This window comes from Pituophis catenifer, unplaced genomic scaffold, assembly GCF_029215685.1.
Source record: "Pituophis catenifer annectens isolate HBS135680 unplaced genomic scaffold, rPitCat1.0.hap2 SCAF_12, whole genome shotgun sequence".
In the NCBI taxonomy this organism is placed as follows: Eukaryota; Metazoa; Chordata; class Lepidosauria; order Squamata; family Colubridae; genus Pituophis; species Pituophis catenifer.
Window position 1 is genome coordinate 17,298,154 of NW_027256892.1, and position 25,042 is coordinate 17,323,195.

Below are 25,042 nucleotides of genomic sequence, written 5' to 3' on the forward strand. Positions count from 1 at the left end.
AAGAAATTTGTTATTTCGGGCTTCGCTTGTTCCGAACAAGCCTTATTGAGTGATGGTAGACTAACACACACAGACACAAACAAAGTGGTACAGCAAGGCAAAAGAAGGCAGAACTAGGTTGTTGGGGGGTTTTTGCCCCAAAGGTACTTTTTTTCAAGAAGCAACTGGACTTTCTCTTGTTTTTTTTTTTTCTTTGAAGACGTTTCGCAGCTGAAGAAGCTTCTCGGATGAGAAGTGACACGTCTTCAAGGGAAAAAAATCAGAAAGTCCAGTTGCCTCTTGGAAAAAAGGCACCTTTGGGACAACCATAACCTGGATGACTGAGAATCTCCATAGACAAGTGTTTGTTTGTTTTTTTAAATGACAAACTGGCCAATCAGTGTCATCCTTCCGGGAAGGTTCAGTGTGATTTCCTTATCCTTTTGCCAGCTTGTAATAGGTGCGCCTGGCGTGAAGTCAGCCATGCTCAATTACTCTGAAATTCAGAGTAATTAGCATTAAGAACTTCAATGCTCTTCAGATTTCAGCTGAGAGGCCCCTGTCTATCATGAAAGCTTACTTCAGCATCAAGATCAAAGCTCCTGCTTGCTGCGCGTTTATAGCAATACCAATAGCACGTAGACTTATATACCGCTTTACACTTTCTAAACTGTCTAAGCAGTTTACAGAGTCAGCCTATTGCCCCCCAAAAATCTGGGTCCTCATTTTACCAACCTCGGAAGGATGGAAGGCTGAGTCCACCTTGAGCTGGTGAGGATCGAACTCCTAGCAGTGGGCAGTTAGCTTGCAATGCTGCATTCTAACCACTGAGGAAGGAAGGAAGGAAGGAAGGAAGGAAGGAAGGAAGGAAGGAAGGAAGGAAGGAAGGAAGGAAGGAGGAAGGAAGGAAGGAAGGAAGGAAGGATGGACTTCAAGACTTATATCCCGCTTCCCACGGCTTTACAGCCCTCTCTAAGTGGTTTACAGAGTCAGCATCTGGCCCCCAACAATCTGGGTCCTCATTTTACGGACCTTGGAAGGATGGAAGGCTGAGTCAACCTTGAGCCTGATGAGATTCGAACTGCCAAACTGCAGGCAGCCGGCAGTCAGCAGAAGTAGCCTGCAGTACTGCCCTCTAACCACGGCTCCTTATGCCATCCGAATGCAAACAGCAGTGGCTAGTGCTATTGGTCTGGTTGCCTTGCAGAGACATAGCGAAAGGGATGGGATGCTTACGTTTTAGGGAAAAAAAGAAAAGGAAATCCTGACTAGCTGTCCATGTAATGGGTTAGAATTTAATGGAAGAAGAGATTCAATACAAATCCAGATGTCACAGATTAATCTGCACTTCCCCTCCCCCCCCTTTTTTTTGTAGGTCAACTTATTTCGTTCAAATTGATCTGCTTTCAGGCGGAGGAAACGTTTGAGCACTGTATTCACAATAACGCACGGGGTGCTTTGCGGACAATAATTTGGATGAGGGGCTCAAATGGCAATCTTGACCTGGTACCCTGAACCCACAATATTTTCACTCCAATGTGAAAAAGGGGGTAAGAGGAAAATGAGACACCCTGCACATAAAAAGTAGTGTACTCTCTCTGTGATCAGGAGCACAAATTAGATCTGTTTGTAGACTGTGGCCCCAAATCCTTTGGGGACAGACTAAACTTTTTCTCCAAAACAGCCACAGTTTTTAATCTCATTCTTGCTATCAGTTCAATCCAATCAAAAGCATTTGCACAGAACCCATTCTGTACACAGGATTATGGCTGTACAGAGTGCCAGCCATGGGAAGAGAGGGAGGGAGTGAGGGAGAAGGAAGGAAGGAAAAATTGGGAGGGAGGGAGGAAGGAAAAATTGGGAGGGAGGGAGGGAGGGAGGGAGGGAAGGAAGGAAGGAAGGAAGGAAGGAAGGAAGGAAGGAAGGAAGGAGAGGAAGGAAGGAAGGAAGGAAGGAAAAATTGGGAAGGAGGGAGGGAGAGAAGGAAGGAAGGAAGGAAGGAAGGAAGGAAGGAAGGAAGGAAGGAAGGAAGGAGAGGGAGGGAGGGAGGAAGGAAGGAAAAATTGGGATGAAAGGAAGGAAGGAAAAATTGGGAGGGAGGGAGGGAGGGAAGGAAAGAAGGAAGGAAGGAAGGAAGGAAGGAAGGAAGGAAGGGGAGGGAGGGAGGGAGGGAAGAAGGAAGGAAGGAAGGGGAGGGAGGGAGGGAGGAAGGGCCTAAAAAAATAAAAATGGAAGTGCTGGAAATCAGCAATTGCCTTCTGAAGAAAATGAGTGGAGGAAACCATCCGAAATGGGATTGCTGTGAATGTAGTTTGCTTCTATTAAACTTATTTATAGGTTACATTTTTATTATATCATTTTGCTTTATTTTGTGAGTGATGTACGTCACTTATAACCCTTTAGGCATCAGCAGTACATAAACCCTACAAGTAACGATAACAAGCAGCAGGTAACAGCAAGCTAAAAAAGTCAGTAAAAACGGTGAGCAAACCTCAAGACAAATCACACAGAATCATCATCGGACTGCGGACCATATTTCGATATTTTCAGAAATATGAAGCAGAACCTGGAGTGAGTTTCCAGAAAGACCGATAGGGAAAAGCTTTACTGCGCAGTAAAACGTATAAAAGAAAAAGAGTGGAAGAGATGCACGGATCCCACGAAGAGGCACCAAGAATAGGGACCGTAGGGGGAACAGCAGGCCAGCCCTCCAAGCCCAAACTTTTCACCTTCTCCCCATGGAATCCAGAAGAGGATTTGCTAAGCCAGTGCAAGAGCGGGAAAGGGGGACCAGGCGGGCTTCTCTGACTGCAGGAGCAGAAGCTGAGCTTAAAGTCTAAAGCAGCACAAAGACACCAGACACCAGGATCTAGAGGACAAAGCTACAGACACTCTTCCTTTGACCTTCTGGTTAAGGAGGAGAAGACAGACAAGGACGACAGCTTGCTTCGAAGAGGACCAGGGCGAGGCTGAACTTACTCATCTTTTTACACACAGCCATACAATATTCCTCTGACTCAAAATTGTTTCGGTTGCCTCCGCAGCCTCCATATATAAAGCGAATGCACTTTTTCTTGTACATGTCGAAGTACCAACGAGGCATCACGGCCCGGCAGGGACCTGTCATCGCCTCCTGGGAGCAGACAGCTGTGTGGAGATGGTTAAAGCATCAGCTGGTGGCAAGCAAAGCTTTGCTAAGCTACTTCAACATCAATGGTTGGCTTTAGGTCAATCTTGGTGGACCTTCCCCTGGAGCGCTGCTTTTGGTTCTCCACTCAATCTGACCTGCTTTTTACTTCTCAAAAAGTTAGGGTGGAAGGGTTGGGAGAGCAGCTCTGAGGCCGGGCATCCCCTCTGCTTCAGCATAGCCACTCGATTCCCACACAGAGCATAGTTATGTAGGAGGATATGCTACTGTATTTTTCGGAGTGTAAGGCGTACCTTTTTCCCCCCTAAAAGGGGGTGAAAATTTAGGTGCATTTTATACATCGAATGTAGCCCTGCCCACCCACTGGCCCCCACCTTTTGGCTTCTGCCTCCCAGCTGTTACCTCCTTGCAGCAAACACCAAGAAGAAACAGCTCATTTCAGCTTCAGCACAGCCTGATTAGCACAAGTTCATTGGATCAGCCTCCCGACTCTCAGCTGTTTTGCTCTCAGCTGTTTTGTACTGCTTGCTGCAAGGAGGTAAATTGCTGGGAGCAGATTTTTTTTTTTCTTGTGCTAATCAAGCTACGCTGAAAACAAAAATGAAAGCAAAGCAGGCTGTTTGCTGCAACGAGGCAAAATTGCTGGGAGGCAGAGGGAGATTTCTTTTTCTACATTTCCTCACCAAAAAACATAGGTGCGTCAGTGCATCTTATACTCCCGAAAAATACGGTATTGCTGGTTTATTCTCAACTAATAGCACGTTGGGGACCACTTCGATCATCCAACTTTCTGAAACCTAGGTTTTTTCCACTTCCAAAACTCTCTTAAGATGTTTACCACCTCTATCTGCCAGCAATGATTTCTTTTAGGAAAAAAAAATCATGCGGTTTGGGGGACCGGAATGCAATGATACCGAGACACCAGAAGGACTATTTTAATCACCAGAAGCAGTCACAACGTGTTAACTCAACTGCATTCAAAGGGCTTTAGGAAACATTTATTAAAACGGCTACTTAAGTCAGCAAAAGGCAGCTTTTTTGTGTGTGTTGCAGGTTAAAGTCTAGTTAATGAATTCCTGCGTTGAACGAAGAATGCTTCAGTAGCACAATTTGAAATTCGGAAGGGACAAAGAGTAACCCATTAAAAGACAAGTCTACGCACTGCAACAAATGCACCCTAATTGGCTCCACAAATGTGTAACTTCAGCTTCGCTCAACAACTGAAGCTCCCTGCAAGGTTTTGAGAATGGACAAACCCAACAAAAGGAGTTATCTCTGTAAAAGAACAGCCAACGTGTAAGTTGCAGTTTAGCATGACTTTGTTCTTTGTAGACATGTTATTTAACAAAAGCATCTGTTGAAAAGCAGCAGCACGCCTTCAATTGAATGTATTTCTTTGGGAAGCACAACGGCTACCTGCTAGATTAGCTTTAAAAGTGTTATCATTTATTGGACTGGTTTGTTTCCTAGTGTTCCTTTCATGGAGAAAATGTGAGCAGCTTCTCACTTTGATCAGAACCAATTTGTTAACATTTCTGCAAAAAGGGGGCATATTTCGATGCAGCCCTAGGAAAGGGGGCTTGTGCTAAATTGATAATGCCTCCAAAACAGGAAAGTTACCGTACTTTTTGGAGTATAAGACGCACTTCCCCCACCCCCTAAAAGAGGGAGGGAAATGTTGGTGCGTCTTATACACTGAATATAGCCATTTTTGGCCTCCCGAAAACCCGCCCCCCACGTCCCATTTTTGCCAAAAATGGGCCTGTTTTTGGCTTTCCAAACCCCCCATGCGTCGCGTTTTTGCCCTCCCTGGCCCCCACGGGCACTCTGCACGCCTCCCAAACCCTCTGTGCATCCCGTTTTTGCGAAAAACAGGCCCGTTAGACATGTAGGAGGTTCGAGACGCCTGCAGTTTTCCTGGGGGCCGGGGAGGGCAAAACCGGACGCGCGGAGGTCAAAAACTATTTTTTTTTACTTGTTTTCCTCTTTGAAATCTTGGTACGTCTTATACTCCGGTGCGTCTTAATAGTCCGAAAAATACGGTATCTTCAGTAAACAGCATGTCAAGATTTTTAATCTGCTGACCTGCTTGAAAATTAAACATTCCATGAAGGAAAACTAGTAAGGCAATTTATGGATCGCAAGGATCAAGTGACAGACAGAAGCTGATTGAATCTGTAATGGGACTGCTTACCTTTCACATCATTCATGATTTCCTTATCGGAGAAAGTTCTTTCCTTGCTCGGTGCAGACGGAGGCTCTTCGTTGTAGTCTTTGTAGCTATCATAATAATAATCCTGGTCTACTACCACTTCTTCTTCGTTTTCTTCTTGTTCTTCCTCATCGTCGTCATTCAACTCCATGACTCCTACTGTGAAGTCATCTGTATCTGCTTCGGTGGGCAATTCCCTAGGAGAGGCAGAAGGGGAATCCAATGTGAAGAGGCAACAATTTTTCCCTCAAATGTTTAAATGCACTGCGAAACAAGGATGGAGATCTTGACCATGGATCAAATGTTGGCTCGATAACTTCTATATTAGAGGTTACAGTCAGTGACCTTTTAAACCATGATGTCGAAGTGGACTTTTACAAGATGAATTGAAATTCCATGCATATTTAGCAGCTACAAAGAGGTAGTATATTTCCGTTCAGTTTCTTTAACATGCTCACAAGAAATACCAGGAAATACCAAAGAGGGAACACATTCCAAGAACCTAGTTTTTTTCACAAAATGGACTGGATTGTGTATTTCCTGAACGGTGTATTTTGAAACAAGAAGCTGGTCATGGTACTCCAGATACCATGCTCCTGACTTAGGAGAATCCAGTTGCCTCATTCTAGGACAGGGGTCTTCAACCTTAAACACTCAAAGAGCCATTTGGACCCGTTTCCCACAGAAAAGAAAACACCGGGAGCCACAAAACCCTTCCCGTGCCTGACTATTTCTTGAGCGGCCCCAAAACTGTAGTTAAATTAAACGTTCTGTTTTCTTCTGAAACTTTTCTTTTCTTGGATTTATCCATGTTGGCCTACCGGGGGTTGAAAAGCTCAATAAATCCCGTGCCGGCAGGTGTCGCACATTGGCGGTTGTGACGCATATTTTGAGTGACAGGGAGCTGCAGCAAAGGGGTGAAAGAGCCACATGCAGCTCCAGAGCTGCAGGTTGCTGACCCCTGCTGTAGGAGAAAAAAAATGGCAAATGGACTGTGCCTATTTTTTTTTTTTTCCTTAATTAAACTCAACCTCTCTTTTCTGCCCTGCCCAGCATGGAAAAACAATGTTGATTAAACAAGAATATTTGATCCTGCTCGTTGCTACCTTTTGTTACCATCGTTGTCGTCTTCCTCCTCCTCGTCTTCATCCTCTTCCTCCTCCTCCTTAGAGAGTGCTTCATCTACAATTTTGGCCTGAGGGCAACACACGTATTCCGTGCCGTGGAACTGGTCTACACCACAAGGGAGCAACATCCCGTAACTGTGCAAGATCATACCCTCGGTTAAGCAGGCCTAAAGAAAGCAGTAAAGCCAAGAATGAGCATAATTTCCCCAGATTTCAAGTACCAGATGCTACACAGAAAGGTGGAGGAAAAAAGATCTGACTAAAGAATAGAAATTAAGAGGTGCTCAAGGAATAGGATGTAATCCAAGGTTGAGACAGACCTACAGTAGAATAGTGGGTGGATGGATGGATGGATGGATGGATGGATGGAAGGAAGGAAGGAAGGAAGGAAGGAAGATGGGAAGGAGAAGGAGGGAGGAGATATGAATGAGAAGGAAGGAGGGAGGGAGGAAGGGGAGGAAGAAAGAAAGATGGGAATGGATGGGAGGGTGGGAGGGAAGGAAGGAAGATGGGAAGGAGAAGGAGGAGGGAGGAAGGAGATATGAATGAGAAGGAAGGAAGGAGGCAGGGAGGGAGGGAAGGAAGATGGGAATGGGGAGGGAGGGAAGGAAGGAAGGGAGGGAGGAAGATGGGAAGGAGGGAGGGAGGAGATAGGAATGAGAAGGAGGGAGGAGATATGAATGAGAAGGAAGGAAGGAGGGAGGGAGGAAGGAAGGAAGATGGGAATGGGAGGGAGGGAAGGAAGGAGGGAGGGAGGAGATATGAATGAGAAGGAAGGAGGCAGGGAAGGAAGGAAGATGGGAATAGGGAGGGAGGGAGGGAGGGAGGGAGGGAGGGAGGGAAGGAAGGAAGGAAGGAAGGAAGGAAGGAAGGAAGGAAGGAAGGAAGGAAGGAAGATATAGAGATGTGCACCAGCAGTTTTGGAAACACAGTTTTGGAAAGAAACTTAGAAATCTGGAAAAAGAAGGTTGTCATATAAAAATTCCAAATCTGTTAGTTACTTCTTCCTTCCAAAAAGCATAGATAAAATAGTTATCACCAGATTTAGACTCCAGTTGGTCTTGAAACAAAGGTGACTTATTGGAAGAGAACCGAATTGCTCTACAGCAAACATGACACTTAGCAGCTGAATAAGCAATTTTTGCTTATTAACGGGGCGAGAGGGGGCGATTTGAACCTGTGTTCACACTTCAAAAGGCTTCGTATTATTTTTAACCGTCTTTCAGACCTAATGCTCATTTCTTTCCAAGGGAAAAAAAAAGACCACATTTCTAACTCTGGATTTCAAGCTTTGCCACCCACTATATCTCCTGGGAATAGAGGTAGGCGTGCTTGTGGTACCAAAGCTTACCTCTTTTGCTACAGTGTGCCAATATTGGTGACTTTTGCACACATCCATCCGCTCCCGGTGGAAGAAGCGGCACTTTTCAGGAACCAAAAGGACATCGCTGACAAACTCGCCCACTGTAAAATAAATAAATACAAGAGAGCATCTCAAATAGGATTTCCACCATAAGTACTGACCTCAGCTTTGCCTCTCCAGCTCAAAGATACTGCTAACACCTCAGCAAATGCACCCTTGTTATTTCTGAACATTCCTCAGAATATTAAAAGAAGGCAAAACTCTTGTCGTTTTATTTCTGTAACTCAACTGCATATTTTAGTTTAGGTGCAACTTGAAACCCTCAGCTCTCTGACCAAACACAAAATGGCTACCTGAATATGCACTTTAAAACGATGAATTTTAAAATAGTATTTAGTTTTTCTAAAAAAAAAAAAAAACCCAAACATTGCCATATTTAATACTTTAGTTAGAATTTATTTTATTCAGAATATAATTTTATTTAGGAACTCAGTAATACTTTCCATAACGAAGTTTAAACAATAAAGATTCGAACCTTTAGGTTTTTAAAAATCTTTCTAATAACATTCAGCACAAAAATTCCCATCTCACAGTCTTCCTTGGGATTTATGTATTTATATCCCATCTTTACTATTTTTAAAAATAACTCAAGGGGGCAAACATGCCCAACACACTTTCTTCCTCCTATTTTCCTATTTTCAATTTTCAAAACATTTTCAAGTTGAGCTTTTACAAATCTTTAAAGAAAACAAAAGAAATTTCAATTTCCAATCAGGCTTTGTAATCCAGGCCTTTAAATAGGATAACCTGTCTAGTGTAAACACAACAGTATATTCATTCAAAGGAAGGAAGGAAGGAAGGAAGGAAGGAAGGAAGGAAGGAAGGAAGGAAGGAAGGAAGGAAGGAAGGAAGGACAGAGAAAGAAAGAAAGAAAGAAAGAAAGAAAGAAAGAAAGAAAGAAAGAAAGAAAGAAAGAAAGAAAGAATATGGAACTGTTTTTACATTTTTAAATATTTTAATGTACAATAGAATACAACCCCCCCCCCAAGAAATAGACTGAGAATTTTAACACTTTAAGATCTAATATTAGAATCAAATCAGGAATTAACGAAACAACTGGACAATACAATAGGATTATTAATTCAATTCATAAGAAGACAATAACAATGAACAAGAACGTTTAACTAATCTAAGTAAGTATTTATATGCGATTAGGCAAGATAGAAACCACTGCAATAAATGTTTCTTTTTAAAAAGAGGCAGGCAATTGTTTCCAAAAAGAACAGTTAAAACAAATACCCAGATTTTCTTCTATTCAGATACATGCAAAACCTTAGAAAAACCTGCAAACTATTCAGAAGCAACATTTTGTTCCTTTCTGAGGGTTGCTAGGAGCATCAACACAGCATTCAAAACCACAGCACAGCTGTTCTTAGATGTTGCCAATGCACCTAAGAACAGCATTTCTTCCATTGGTGTTCCTTCTGCGTAATACATGGCGTGCACGAGGTTTGTTTCCTACAGGAAATAGATCCTTGGAAAGGATAGAGAACAGGTGCTCAGGTTGATAATCTCCTTTCTGTTATGCAGGTGGAGACGCCTAATCCAGGATTGGGAAATTATGTTTGTGGATACACCTCGTGTTTTCAGGAGCAACTCCGTATTAATTGGTTGGGAACATCATTTTTTCCCCTTAAATATATACTGCATTTATGTTGTGCTTTAATTCTTGTTAGCCAGCCTGTGTCGTACTAGTGAGATGGGCGGCCATATAAATTGATATAAATAAATAAAAACTTACCAAGACATTTGAAGGGTACAACGATATAGGTATGGCCCTTGCACTGTTTCTTCCCCTTCTTACACCAATTTTTAATGTTGACTGGTTCATTGGCTTCAACCACGTTGGTGATCTTAAGGTCTGGATAGATCTAATTTTAAAATTAAAACGTGAAATGAAATAAAGCTAAATGAAGAACGGAGTGATTCCTGCAAGAAGAAAGGAAGCAGTAAAAGGAAGAGCCTTAATAAAGCTTGATGATTGATTGCCCAATCAGTAACTTCATCTCATTACTGCTAGATGCAGGAGGAGTGGCAGTACCTGGGGGGCAGAGTTAAAAAAGGAACCAGCCTAGAATTCCTATGTAGTCACAAGCAGACTAAATCCAGCCTTGAATTCCATTATCTAACTCCAAGCAAGTGTTAACCGTTATTTAAGAAATTCTTATGCATAGGCAGTTTAGTAATTCCTCTTCTTCTTAAGCCCATGATGGCGAACCTATGGCACGCGTGCCGCAAGTGGCACAGAGAGCCGTCTCTCGGGGCATGTGAGCCGTCGCCCGTTGGCTCTTCTGGGTTTCGGTGCACCGGCCAGCTGGTTTTCACATGCGTGGGAACGTTGGAAACCAGAAAAGTAGCCGCCTGGCGCGCATGCACGTGCTGGGCAGCTGCTCTTCTGGTTTCCGGCATGCGCATGCACACCGCCACCTGGTCTTCCAGTTTCCGACACGCATGCACATGCTCGGCACTTGGTGCCGAAAAGGTTCGCCAACACTATCCTAGGCTGTTTAGTTCCATAGGCTATCCATGTTTCCCCGAAAATATGATCTACTCCGAAAGTAAATCCTAGTTTGATTTTTACACGTGTGCCCAATATAAGCCCTACCCCCCAAATAAGCTCTAATTAAGACCTCACCCACGGGTGCACGGATAAAAATTAAGCTAGGCTGGGGATGGGGGGTTGGAGTTCCCCTAATACTTCTTATCTTTGGACAGTTGCAGCCAGGCCTCACACACCTCGGCCCATTTCATCTGCAGCCCGCAAGGCTTTCCTGAAGGCCTCTGTAGCCGATAACAGAGCTCCTGATCTGGAGCTCTGTTATCGGATGCAGAGGCCTTCAGGAAAGCTTTGCTGGCCTTGCCGGCCAAAGAAGTTCCTGAAGTCCTCGGACAGTGAAAAGGAGGCCGGGGCAACCCATATAAGTGAGGTGAGTCAGTGCACGACAACCCCCCCCCCCCAAAAAAAATAAGTCCTGGTGCCTTTTTTGATGGCAAAAAAATATAAGACAAGGTCTTATTTTGGGAGAAATACTGTACTGAAAATAAACTCTCCCCTGAAAATAAGCCTTCCCCCAAAAATAAGACCTCCCCCAGAAAATAAGCACTCCCCAAAAATATTTAACCGCATGTGCAGCCGGTCCCTGCCATTTCCTCTGGTTAGGATTAGAGAGAGAGAGCTGGAAATCAGATAAAACGGCAAGAAAAGCCCAGTATTGCTCCACACGATCTAACCCTAACCCAAAATAATAAGACCTCTCCAAAAATAAGGCCAAGCGCTTATTTCAGGGTTCAAATAAATACAAGACAGGGTCTTATTTTCGGGGAAACATATTAATAAATCAATTTAATTGGACCTTTGTATGAGGACCTGGACTTTTGCGCCGGACATTATCAGAATAGTATATTGTTGGGCTTGGCCTGGCTATGCCTGGAGAAGAGCCCAGTCAAACACAGAGAACAAAACATCATCATTATCTGCCTACCCTTTTTAAGCTCTTAAAGTTATAAGACATAGTCGTAAACAACTGTGGCTTTTTGTTTGTTTGTTTTGCTTATTGAGGAACCACTTCTAAGTAGCCTCCAAAGCTAGGGGATCTAAGATCCCAACAAACATCCTGCCAAATGCTTCAGAAGAGCTATAAATAAAGCCACCAACGCTTTTTGAACTTTCATTAAATGGGGAACTCACTAGCCAAGGTGGACACAGGTGTCCCACCTCATGCATGCTGTCAAGCGCCAGGGAAATCAGAAGATCCAGGCAGTTCAAATGGGGATAAAGATTTATTGTAAGCTTAAACTCTCTACAAGAATCCTCCTCCTCTTTTAACGACCCCATAATCCCTTGCGGAGTGGAATCTGGGCAATTGAATGGAGCTGAATGTTTACTGGCCGGATGCTCTTCCTGTCACCAATGCAGAGGTTTTTTTTCCCCAGCAGATATATTCTCAGTATGCCCAGAAAGTGAAATATCTGCATCTACCTAGGATCGAACTCACAGCCTCCGTGAGGCGAGAGCTCCACCTCTAAGCCACCGCACCACTCTCTACAAGAATCTGAACTACTAATGGCCCAAGCAATTTGTAAGCAGACAAAGAGTCAATGGAATTCAAGATGGGCTGGACTTAAGATCCCTTGTGGGCACAAAGGGACTCCTGACTGATGACGCATTTGACCCCTCCCTCGGGCTCAGCCTGGTCATCTCTTGTACATGCTTTCACATGCTTGGGAATTAAGCCCATGTCACCGAAAGGGTTTTCAAGTGGCCCTTTCAGAATCACACTGCAGAAAAGACCAAATAGTAGGACTTGAGTCACACAAGCTTTTTGGCTGAAACCAATTGCAAAAGCACAGTTATTTTACCTCTTGGCAGTACTGCAGAATCTCTTCCTTCCTTCCAAAGCAGCTTTTTGTCCCGGAAGGATCGGTCTCCCACTTCCCAGTCTGAATATTCACGTGCATATTCAGCATTCCACAGAACATGGCGATCTGAGGCTCGGCCACAGCAAATCCAATGCCACCGTTGGCTGCCAAGGCCTAAAACAGGAGAAGAAACATTTTATTCGCGAGCGACCAACTTTGGCTTGGATGCCTAAACAGAGCTGCCATTGTAAAGCAAGTTCAAATGCCACCTCCAAAACGGAGAGAAGGATTCCACATTTCATAGCCAACCTCTTGCGATTCAACATGGTGAGCTCTATGATTTATTCCACCTTTAACACTAAGGGTTATAACACCCTCATCCTTGGCGCTTATACTGAAGGCACTGAAATCAGAGATAACCCTAATATTAATGTAAACCCCAATACTTGACAACCCTGTGTGATCATGATCTTTTGTTATGTGGCAATGCTTAGGAAAATTACAATAAACTTGCTTACTATATGTGACTGGCACTATACCCCGGTGTTGTGCAAGATAATGGTAAAGGAAGGGAGGTGTAAGGAAACAGATGGTGTAAGATAGAAACCCTATATGGAAGGCGGAGGGGGCGAAGCCTATAAACTTCCCCCTTCTATGTACTCTATTAAAAGCTTTGTCTCTGCTAGATAAGTGTATCAAAGGACGATGTCTCATTTGTACTTAGAGATGTTGAAGGTATAAAAGTAGACTGAAGGGAATAGCCCTTCGTTCAGAATTTGCCATGCTAATGCTCTGAACCTTTGCGCAAATAAACTTGTGTTCTCCAACTCTTCGTGGTCTTGTCTCCTGAATTGAGTGGTGGGTTTCCCACATCAACACACCACAATCAGATTTAGATCTGGGTACTGTACTGACTGCTAAATTCTTGCTCTGAACGACTCAGCCATCGGGCTACTGAAAAGCACTACGGATGCAACCACCATCTGCATCAAAACTGAGCATCCAGCCTATTTATTTATTCCAAAGATCTATTTGACAGATTTATACACTGCTCCCTCCCTTAATGGCTCCCCGCAGATTACAATACAGCTGAAGCTTCCATAAAAATCAGCATTTAAAAAATGACAACTATAAAACAAGACACAAAAACCACAAAATTCAGTACAGTCGAACAGTAGCATTAAAACGCCAGAGGGGAAATAAATATGTTTTTGAGCCCCCTTCTAAATGGTAATGAGAGGCTCGGGTTCATCTGTAAAGGACAGTTTTATTTCATAGTATAAGGTTCTGAAACGGAAAGCCAAACTACTCGCTAATATCAAATGTATCTGAACTTGGGGCCGAGAAGAAGTGCCCCACAGATGACACAGGTCTGGACCCACATTAAAAAATATCAGTCTTGTCAAGTGCCACTAAGTTTTCATATATGTACTTATCAGGGTTGGGCTTCAAAAATTTTAGCAAGGGGTTCTCTGCCTGGTAGCTGGGTGGGCGTGGCCATGGTGGGCGTGGCCTAGTCGGCCTCCTGCACCACGGCAGGGGGGCATTTTTGCCCTCTCCAGGCTCCAGAGGCTTTCGTCGAGCCTCCGGAGGCTACCGGAGGCTCCAGAGGGCAAAAACAGCCTCCCCAAGCTTTGGAGGTCCTTCCCGAACTTCCGGTAGGCACTTTTTTGTCCTCCCCAAGTCTCCGTGCGTGCCCTGCATCCAAAACAGGCCACGTGAGGACTCCTGGGAGGGGCAGGCCCAGCCAGGAGTGGGATTTGGGGATTCTCCAAAGTGCACAGAATCTTAGCTAGAGGTTCTCCTGAACCGCTGCGAACCCCCAACAGCCCACCTCTGGTACGTATGCATGTATATATAAATGGTGTGTGTCTGTTACAGATATGTGGATAACTTACTACTTTCTGAGCTTGGTTGTTTTCTTACAAACGAGAGAGTGGGTGGACCAAAGTCACCCAACTGGCTTTCATGGCTAAGGTAGGACTTGAACTCATGGTCTCCTGCTTTCTAGCCTAGTGCTAGACCAGGGATGTCAAACTCAAGGCCCGGAGGCCGGAGCCGGCCTGTTGGGTGCTTAGATTTGGCCGGCGGAGCTGCCCTGGAAAGAAGCAAAGGACTGGCCCAAGGTCCCTCTGCCAGCAAAAACGGAGCTCAGGAGGACTGTGCGGCCCTTCCGAGTTCCGTTTTCGCTGGCAGAGGGTTGCAGGAGGCCGTCGCAGCCGAAAACGGAGCTCGGGAACTGGTTTTCTCTGGCAGAGCGCTCGGGCCACCACAGGCACTCCTGACACGAGTGACATCGAGTTGGCCGTGTCCACCCTGGCCACGCCCCCCGGCCCCACTGAGGTCAAACACAACCCTGATGTGGCCCTCAATAAAATTGAGTTTGACACCCCTGTGCTAGACCAAACTGACTCTCTTTTTTTAATACCTCGAGTCTGCTCGGCTTGGTAGTTTAAGGTAAGGAGAGTAGTAATTGTAAACCATATGAGGGGATTTTCCAACTAGGATACTAGGATATCATACCGATGGAACTGACAGCAAACCGAAACAAGCTTTAATTCCAAGACTCTATTTCATCTCTAGAAACGAGAAAAGCACTGGATTGCTCATTCTTGCATAGGAAAAAGTCATTTATTTTATTCCAGAATGATCTATTTATCTGTTGACAATCTGTTTTATTGTTGCCTGTACCTGCCCTTTGGACACACCAAGAAACACGGACACACCCACAAGACGTGTTTGGCCTTTTTGCATTGATCCCTAAAGATTCTCCTACCAGATGTGGGATCCATATGCATGTAGGGACATGTAAGCCAACTATCAATCTCAGTTTAGCCAGTGATTCTAAAAGCTTTAGTGTTTTTTTTTTCTTTCTAAATTGCTTTGTACTCTCAGAAGCGAAATCTTCTCAGGCTGCCTACGAATTTTCTTAAATTAGAAGAAATCTGCTTTTATCCCACACCACCAAGAATATCCTTGAATTAACATTTCAAGAAAAACAGTCCCAGATTGCCTTGAAGGAAAAGAAGGAAGAAACCTCAAAGGTACCGAGAAATGTTTTTTCTTCTTCTTCGCATGATGCTGAGGAGTTATATTAGGGGAACTGCTTAAGCAATTTCCCATTTTAATCCATAAACATTAGCTTTTAGGCTCAGGAAGGAATCCACCCAGTGGAGAAATTGCCAGGCACGGGAGATACAGCATCAGAACAATGGCCATTATGCAGGAACGATGCCATAGACTTTTTATTGCCTTTCTTAACTGATTGAGTTCTGCAGCTTCCATTTGTGTTTTGCAAGGACCGTGCAAACAAACCGCAGGAAAGATGGCTGACAATTCATGCCATCCATCCCTGGACACAGGCAAACCTCTATCAATGCACCCATTTCACTACTCTTGACTAGAAGAGCCCCATTTTAATGCCTGAAAAGCCTCAAATCAGGGGTGAAATGTTCCCGGTTCGGACCGGATCACCTGATCCAGTAGCAATGGCAGCGGACGGTTCCGAGAACCAGTAGCAAAAATCCCTGCTTCCCTCCCCCATGCCCAGCTGAGCTGCGCGCTCATCAGAGGCTTTTTTTAAAATTATTTTTTAAAGCATTTTTTCTACAACCTCTTTGGCCAAAAAAAAATGCTTTTTTATTATTAAATTTATTATTAAATTATAAATTTAATAATAAATTTAATAATAAATAGATAAAGCATTTTTTCTACAACCTCTTCGGCCAAATAAATGCTTTTAAGTGTTAAAAAAAAAAAGCCTCTGACGATCGCGCAGCTCAGCTGGGATCGTCAGAGGCTTTTAAAAGCATTTTTTCTACAATCTCTTCGGCCGAAGCGGTTGTACAAAAAATGGTTTTAAAGTTTTTTTTAAAAAAAGTTGGCCACGCCCACTCAGTCACATTACCCACCTACCCCACCAAGCCATGCCCACAGAACCGGTAGTAACAAATTTTACATTTCACCACTGCCTCAAATCTAGATGATGTCTTAAGGATCATGGAGTAAAAAGGAATCCAATCCCCCCTGAATGATAAATGAAGACTGTTCATTTCTCAGTTTCTCCATTACAATTCTCCAATATAGTTTTGAAAAGCTGCACCTAAAAAACATAACGGCAAAAAAAAAAAAAAAAAAAGACCCTTCTGATTTCTTAGCTGGATCTTTCCCTAGGTTGGTCTAATGCTGTCGGGGCCTAGAACCCTCTGGAATAATCCAGACACCAAAAGAGCACAAGCACCTACAGTCTTAACAGCATGTTAGCAAATGTTTTAGAAAGAGTGGGTGGAACAGCATTCGGTGCCAACAGAAACAGGAGACAGGGTGTGTCCAGAATTTTAACCTTGGTACTCGTATGCTGCATTGTGCAAAAATAGTCCTGGACTTTGAATTATAGCATGCAAAGTGTTTATAATATTCTATTCCAAAGGATCGGTTTTTTTCCCTCTACTTTTAGAATGCTACTTCTCTCTGCTACCTACACGGTAAAATACCGAATAACAGGAAGCCGAAGGAGTCAATCGGCCTATTTGCTGTTCCTCCAAAATATATTCTGAACCAGCGTAGTAAGCCTTGTTTAAACACACGGAGATGCTGCATGTTTAAACATTAAAGAGTTGTAGTGTTTATTTTTGGCCCTCTCTTCAGCTCATCTCCACAGAAACCAAAGGGAAGGTACCATTCTTCCTCAGATTGCTCAAAGAGTTCGCATCTCACAGGAGACGTGTTGCCATAGTGACATTTTTAGAGGTTTTATTCACAAGCGAATCAGCTAACTTAGTCACTCATCCTCAAGATGTTTTAATTACCTAAAGAGAACAAACAGATTCATGGGGACACCCCCCCCCCAAAAAAAGAAGAAAAATGAAAAGAGCTGTTGAGTGAAGAAGCATCCATAATGAAGGGTAGATGTGCAACCAATGCCCAAGTTGTAAAATACATGGCGTTGTTTAATTAATTAATTAATTTTATTAATTTATTGTTATTCCACCTGTGTTTGAACATAAGAAATGCATCAGAAGTATTGCCTTCATAAAACCTACAATTAAATTATTCACGATTTATGAGCTAGAATCTCAGGGTTATATTTCTGATGATTTTATTTTTCAACATTTCCCTTTCGAGGGATTGGTTTTACAAATGGCCATTGATTTTTGGTGTTTGGATAAAGTTTTTGATGATTTACTGGTTCTGGAAACACGTTATTTCCATTAAGCTTCAACAAGATTCTTGTTATCGCCGTTACTAAACCAACTGCCATGAAGAAGTAAGCCCATTGCAAATGAATTATTGTGAACCTTTCTTGGACCAAAGAAATGAAGTTATTATTTTGCCAGAGCAAATATTTAATTCTTGCCCAGAATTAAATGAAGATGATTAGGAGACTGGAAGCTAAAAGGTATGAAGAACAGTTGCAGGAATGGGGTGTGTCTACTTTAATGAAACGAAGGACTAAGGGTGTCCATGACAGCAGGATTCCAATATCTGACGGGCTGCCACAAAGAAGACGAGGGTGACAATTCTCTTCTCTATTCTCCAAAGCACCAGAAGGCAAGATAAGAAGCAATGGAGAGAAACTAATCAAGGAGAAAACCAACTTAGAAATAAGGAGAAATTTACTGACAATTAGAATAATTAATCACATGAATGGTTTGCCTTCAGAAGTTGTGGGTGCTCCAACACTGGGGGTTTTTAAGAAGAGATCGGACAGCCATTTGTCTGGAATGGTATAAGGCCGTGACGGCGAACCTGTGGCACATGTGCCACGGGTGGCACGTGGAGCCATTTCTGCGGGCACGTGAGCCACTGCCCTAGCTCAGCTGCAGCACGCATGTGCGCGCCAGCAGCTGATTTTTGGCTGGCGCCGCCCACGCCGCCCCTCCCCTCCCAGGAGTCTCCATGCGGCCCGTTTTGGATGTCAGGTAAGAACAAGGTTCGCGTGCAGGCTCTGGAGGGCTTCCGGGGGGAGAGGCTGTTTTCGCCCTCCCCAGGCTCCTGGAAAGCTTCTGGAAGTGGGAAACAGGCTGTTTCCAGCCTCCGGAGGGGTGGGAGGGGGCGTTTTCGCCCTCCCCAGGAATGCTGTTTCCGGCCTCCAGAGGCTTCAGGTAGGCTTGCTAGGCCCAAAACGAGGCGAGGGAGGTCGTGCACGCATGCACAGGGGGCATTGAATTATGGTATCTTTGGAATTCCTTCTGTTCCAAGGGTGTTGTGACTCCGACCCCCGAGGCCGACTTATCGGAGGGAGAAGGCTCCGAACATGAAGGAGAGGAGTTGGCCAGGCCTCCCTCTCCAGGACCCTCCTCTCTGGCAATGCCTCAGGTGTCTCCCGAGGGAGAAGAGATTGGCCAGGAGCCAGGTATCTCCTCACAGTCGGACAATGACAGATAAGTCTTGGCTGGATCCACGCCAGCGTCGGAGAGACAAGTGCAAGCAGCAGAAAAGGAGGCGTCCCAAAGATTAAGCTGAGTCACTGGACCACACCCCACAGGGGATATAAGGGGGTAAGGTGGCCATTCAGACTCTGTGACAGACAAAACTAACTACTAGCGAGTCACATTGTATTTTTGCAACAACGATATCTGCCTTGGATTTAATACGGACTGGACTTGACAATTCTTGAACTGTGTGTAACTTGTTTGGCTTTATCTGTCGGAGGAACAACCCCTCCCTTTATGGGTAAAGTTCTTGGCAAGCAGCTACTGGGTTGCTGCCAATTCTCTTATCGAAAGAATTTGTTGTCTGCCAGTTTTATTTAACCCCTGGATATCTGTTTGTGTGTGTGTGAGAGACGGGGACAGAACAAAGGGTTTCTCTCTTGGAGAAAGCAGAGAAGGTTTTTTAGACCTGCATATTAGGAAAAACTAGCTAATTATCTAGAAGAACTGGCTATTTCTTTTCTACAACCAGATCTACTTCCTTTTAGCTAGGTATGTTAAGTACATTTCATATAATAATTGGTTCTGCCCTTAGAGAGAAGAAATATAATTCATATGCTCTTTTCTTACCATTCTTGCCGGACTGTAAAATCTAGATTATTTATCACGCTCTGAAAAATGAAGGATGTGCAACCTATTTGACAGTGATATTAAAAATGATTGAATCTGCTGTTAATTTTTGGTGGCAGCTATAAAGAGATAATAGAGTAATTTCCAATGGAATAGGATACTAGGGCTGCTCTGTGAGATAAGGAAATTAATAGAAACCTACATCACAATGCCATTTATAGCGGAAGCACGCAAAATTGAGAACGGTCAGTTCAAAAGCAGGGGTTGAGGTATTCAACCAAGGACTAAGTGTCAATTATGTTTTATTCATTTTTGTCTTACAAATATTCTTAAAGTTTTAGCCGGTCCGTTGTATTTGTAGATGTATGTTTTATCGATTTTTGTGATCACATGGGACGGTGCAATTGTCATAAATACATACTAGTTGCCAAACTCCCAAATATTAACACGTGAACTGTTAATACCACTTTATAATGCCTTGGTAAGGCCACACTTGGAATACTGCACCCAGTTTTGGTCACCATGATGTAAAAAAGATGTTGAGACTCTGGAAAGTGTACAGAGAAGACCAACAAAGATGATTAGGGGACTGGAGGCTGGAATGGTTGCTGGAACTGGGTATGTCTAGTTTAATGAAAAGAAGGACTAGGGGAGACATGGTAGCAGTCTTCCAATATCTCAGGGGCTGCCACAAAGAAGAGGAAGTCAAGCTATTCTCCAAAGCACCTGAGGGCAGGACAAGAAGCAATGGGTGGAAACTGATCAAGGAGAGAAGCAACTTAGAACAGGAGAAATTTCCTGACAGTTAGAACAATTAATCAGTGGAACAACTTGCCTCCAGAAGTTGCGGATGCTCCAACACTTTTTAAGAAGTTTTTAAGATGATGTTGGATAATCATTTGTCTGAAGTGGTGTAGGGTTTCCTGCCTGAGCAGGGGGTTGGACTAGAAGACCTCCAAGGTGCCTTCCATCTCTTCTCTTCTGTTCTCTTCTGTTCTATTTTTTGATCATATGGCCATGGGGATGCTGTAATGGTCGTAAGTGTGAAAATTAGTCGTAACGTTTTTGCAGTGCCTTCAAACGGTCATTAAACAAATGGTTGTAGATCAAAGGCTATTTGTACTGAATGCTATATTTAAAGGTAGTTTATCACATGAACAGTAGTATGCTTGTGGGATTGCAATGTTTTCTTTCTCAGCTGTCACGTTTCCAACAGGACTTGGATGCAAGTTCATCCAGAAATTGCCAAAAAAAGAAAAAAAAAAGGAGAGTCAAAGCAAACGCTCAATTTGACATCTTCTAATTGGTTAAATATCAGAATTATATTGAGAAAAATGTACTTGTGTCACTATTTATTTACATTATTTATGAGTTGGCTTACAGCAAGCTCTCTGGATGTTCACAGAAGAAAAACGATTGAGAAATGCAATTCGGCAACAATAGAGATATGCTGGCATCCCCAAGTAACAGAATGGAACACGAAACAATAGCACTTAGACTTATATACCGCTTTACGGTGCTTTACAGCCCTCTCTAAGCGGTTTATAGAGTCAGCATATTGCCCCCAACAATCTGGGTCCTGGTTTTACTGACCTCAGAAGGATGGAAGGCTGAGTCAACCTTGAGCCTGGTGAGATTTGAACTTCCAAATTGAGGCAGCCAGCAGAAGTAGCCTGCAGTACTGAACTCTAACCACTGCGCCACCGTGGCTCATAGACCTAAAACTGAAACTGAAAAGAGATTCTAAAATACAAAGGGGGTTACCTACATTCATTAATGGGGACATGAACACCCAATTGGGTGTTACCTGGGCAATAGTGATGTCACCAGCTAATCTTTCCAACCCAAAAGCGCTTTAGAGCTTCCGACACAAAAGCAGCAGCAAGCTACAGCTAAAATGCTATTAAGAGAAATATCAGCTAATCATCTCTAGAGGGCGCTGCATTCCCACACAGGGGTGCCAACACAGACAAGGCCCTTTAACTGATAGCAAGTTAGTGACTGTACCTCACTTAAAGAGCCTGGTGGTGCGGCAGACTAAAGCACTGTTATTAACAGTTATTAACATCAGCTGCCTGCAATTACTGCAAGTTCAAATCTCACCAGGCTCAAGGTTGACTCAGCCTTCCATCCTTTCTAAGGTAGGTAAAATGAGGATCCAGATTGTGGGGGCAATAAGCTGACTTTGTATAAAAATATACAAAAGTATGAAGGCTATTGCTTAACGCATTGTAAGCCGCCCTGAGTCTTCGGAGAAGGGCGGCATATAAATCAAATAAAAAAAAAAAAAAGGAGGCATCTGAGGAGGCGATACATAGACTCAGAGCCCAAATCAGCAGCAATAATGGCACTGAGGCTCCAAAGAGGAAAGGCCATAAAATATTAAAACCTGCGCTATGAGTGCCTATAAACAGACAAAGCCAAGATGAGAACAGATTTCCATTTGTCAGTTTATACTGAGCATTTAATGATAGCTCAGACAATAAAATTCATTTTAGCCATTCTTGTCCAATTAATCACGTTAAGACATTCTTTTATGAATCAGAAAACAAACTGAGCCCAACCTGAGTTAGACTTTGTATTAAGAAACGCTCCTGAACTATTAAATTGTGCTGAAGATCTTTTAGAGAATAAGTCATGAATTTTAACTCAGTTGGGTTCAATCCAAGACTCTTCTAAGAACCAAACAACCTTCTGATCTCACTTAAATATACTCCTGTAGCCTCAATCTATTTCAATAAACTGAAGCTCCAGCAATGTCTTTATTATATTGATGTAATTCAGGCTTTTTGGCAGTCCCAGATATATTTCTCCATTAGATTCTCCAACCCCATCCCTTATATTAACTTCACTCCTCCTCTCTCTTTCTGGCCATCTGTGGGAATGTCCTTGGTTCCCAAGAGAAACTATTTTGTTTTGGCTACAAAACCCAACTAATTCTATTCCCCCCTCCCTATCCCTCAGCTTCAGTGTGGCAACACTGAGGCTTCAAAATGGCTTCGGCCAGGCAAGCTTCAGGGTTGATACTAACTCTGCTCACTGCCAGGAGCTCGATCCTGACTGGCTCAAAGTTGACTCAGCCTACTATTATCCTTCCGAGGTCAATAAAATGAGGACCCAGACTATTGGAGGCAAGATGCTGACTCTATCAACCGCTTTGGAAGGGCTGTAAAGCACTATGAAGCAATATATAAGTCTAAGCGCTATTGCTATTGTGTCATTCACCGGACATTTTTAAAAAATAGATTTATGGCTTCAGTTCATCTGCCAAATCCTTTTAAAGCAACCCCTTTTAGTAAGAGGTATGAACATTTTGGGGGATGTGGTGGCTCAATGGCTAAGATGCTGAGCTTGTCAATCGAAAGGCTGGCAGTTTGGCAGTTCGAATCCCTAGTGCCGCATAACGGGGTGAGCTCCCGTTACTTGTCCCAGCTTCTGCCAACCTAGCAGTTTGAAAGCACGTAAAAAATGCAAGTAGAAAAATAGGGACCACCTTTGGTGGGAAGGTAACAGCGTTCCGTGCGCCTTTGGCGTTGAGTTATGCTGGCCACATGACCACGGAGACGTCTTCAGACAGAGCTGGCTCTTCGGCTTTGAAACGGAGATGAGCACCACCCCCTAGAATCAGGAACAACTAGCACATATGTCCGTGGGGAATCTACCTTTATGAACATTTTAAAATCTTGCTTGGTAATTTCCACTAAACAAAGAAGCTTCACTTGCACTTTCAACAGTTCCCTAATATTTTTTTTAAGAGGGGGCTGGGTGGTAGTTTCCTAGCTATTTTTCCTGGGGTTTTTTTTTTTAATTTATTTATTTATTTAATGGATAGCTCCCCCGGACTCCGGAAGGCTGATTAATGCCTGACACAGCAAGCAATGGATCAGCAGATGAACAGTTCATCCAAGTTTTATTGCTTTGTTTTTTCTTTTTTTAAAAAAAATAAATAAATCCCACATTACTGAAAATTACAATACGATACATGGGGCAGGCGTCCAAGAAAGGAAGAATTATTATTAGCAGTCAGATCTGGAAAAGATAGATAACACCGGGCCAGTATTTGCTTCTGAATTTAAATGGCAAACCTCAGATGAGTCATCTCGAGCTTGCTTTAAGTCCCTTCCCTTGATTTCTAGAGTAAGACGAACGCTATCGGTTCACTTATGATCAAGTTTAGGAAGCCTGAAGACAGCGGGATCCGGCGAATGAAAGCCATTAATTCTAAAATTAAAGCCTTGGGCAGCGAGAGTGAGTTGGATGTGGTTTAAAGCCGTACTCTATAGAGAAAATCTTAGATAAACACTATAGTCTCTGGGCATTTTTTTTTTTTATGAATGAAAGATTACTGTCGTGCGACTACAACTCAACATTTCTGAGTAGGCTTCACTTCGATAGGTGTACCCCTCAACGTGAAACTCTGGCAGGCTTTTTTTTTTTTCACTTCATCTTCAAACAGATGAAGATCAGTGGTGGGTTGCTCCCTGTTCAGTCCGGTTCTATAGAACCGGTAGTAAAACCAGCGGGAGGCTCCGCCCACCCACCATGATGTCATCATGGGTGATCTGCACAATCCCACTGCGAACTGGTAGTAAAGGTAAGTGGAACCCACCCCAATGAATATCCGCTAATATACACCATCCGCTAATGGTGTTAAGGGCAGCATTAATACCAGATTTTTGCTTCCTTTTAGTACAGCCGTCCTACATTATGGGTAGTGTCGATCAGAAAGGTCGGCAGGTCGGTGGTTTGAATCCCTAGTACAGGTCTCCTGCGTGAGCGAAGGGTTGGGCTAGATGACCTCCAAGGTCCCTTTCAACTTTGTTACTGTTAAATATGATTGGTTGCTTAGCAACAGAAGTTAGGACGGATCCAAAAAAGGGTGCTCGCAAACCAGACTCAAAGTTCTGAGGGTTGTTGTCGTCCCCAACCCCCAAAGTCATGTGATCACATTTTGGGTACTCAGTTACTGACCTGCAGTTATGGGCTATTTGTAGCATCCTACAGTCACATGACTGTGGCCGGCTTTTTTCTGGCCGGAAACTGGTCTTTACTTCCAGTTTCTGGCAAAAAACAAAACAAAACAAAACCCACCCCACCCATTATGGACAATGGGTTTACTCAAGAACTACGGTATTGTTATGGTGTTTGCTTAAAGACCGCCGTCAAAATGTTGTAAAATTGAGTTATGTGATGACCTGCTTAACAATGAGCATGACTTACCTATGACCCTCATTCTGGGTTCAATTATAGCTGTAGGTTGAACAATTTGTGTAGTGTATAATAATATGTATAATAATTTAATAGATTTGTCCAACTACTGACAATTACTCTCGTTTTAAAATAAAACTCTGAGATACAGACTTGTCTGTACGTGTATACATTAGAAAGAATCGGTATGTAACTGGGGAGGTATTGTGATCCACCAGCAGCCTGCGGAACTGGCAGCAGAGTCGGACAGTGAGGAGACTGGGGAGGACCATGGGCCAGTCCTGGAGTCTGGGGAAGGCTTGGATGAGGGCTCTGTGTCAGAGGCAGAGAAAGGGCCATCTGGGAGGTACGTGCTGCCTCCGGATCTTCCAGTCGGACATCAGCGAGGCAGAGGAACAGGGGGAGCCTGTTCCCAGTGCGCGCATGCGCAGGGCTGCCAGAAGGCAAGAACAGCTAAAACAAAAGGGACGACTCGGGAGTAGGGCTGGGAGATGATTGGCCCCTCCCATAAGACTTATAAGAGGAGCAAAGGCACATGGGCCTTTGCAGGAAGCAACATTTGTTTGTTCGGTTCAGCTTAAA

At 43.6% G+C, this 25,042-nt stretch overlaps 1 protein-coding gene across 4 annotated transcripts in view; it reads right to left on the reverse strand.

Moving 5' to 3' along the window:
• Positions 1–25,042, reverse strand: part of APLP2 (amyloid beta precursor like protein 2) — a 68,487-nt gene that overhangs the window by 20,012 nt on the left and 23,433 nt on the right. For 2 of the 4 annotated variants that reach the window (XM_070952487.1, XM_070952488.1), the window contains exons 2-7: positions 12,249–12,422; positions 9,631–9,760; positions 7,818–7,930; positions 6,446–6,633; positions 5,322–5,536; positions 2,959–3,126 (exon numbers count right to left, since the gene is read on the reverse strand). In XM_070952487.1, the coding sequence (XP_070808588.1) occupies positions 2,959–3,126; positions 5,322–5,536; positions 6,446–6,633; positions 7,818–7,930; positions 9,631–9,760; positions 12,249–12,422 (988 nt within the window). The remainder of the gene's footprint in view (positions 1–2,958; positions 3,127–5,321; positions 5,537–6,445; positions 6,634–7,817; positions 7,931–9,630; positions 9,761–12,248; positions 12,423–25,042) is intronic. The other 2 variants (XM_070952491.1, XM_070952490.1) reach the window with 1 other exon arrangement.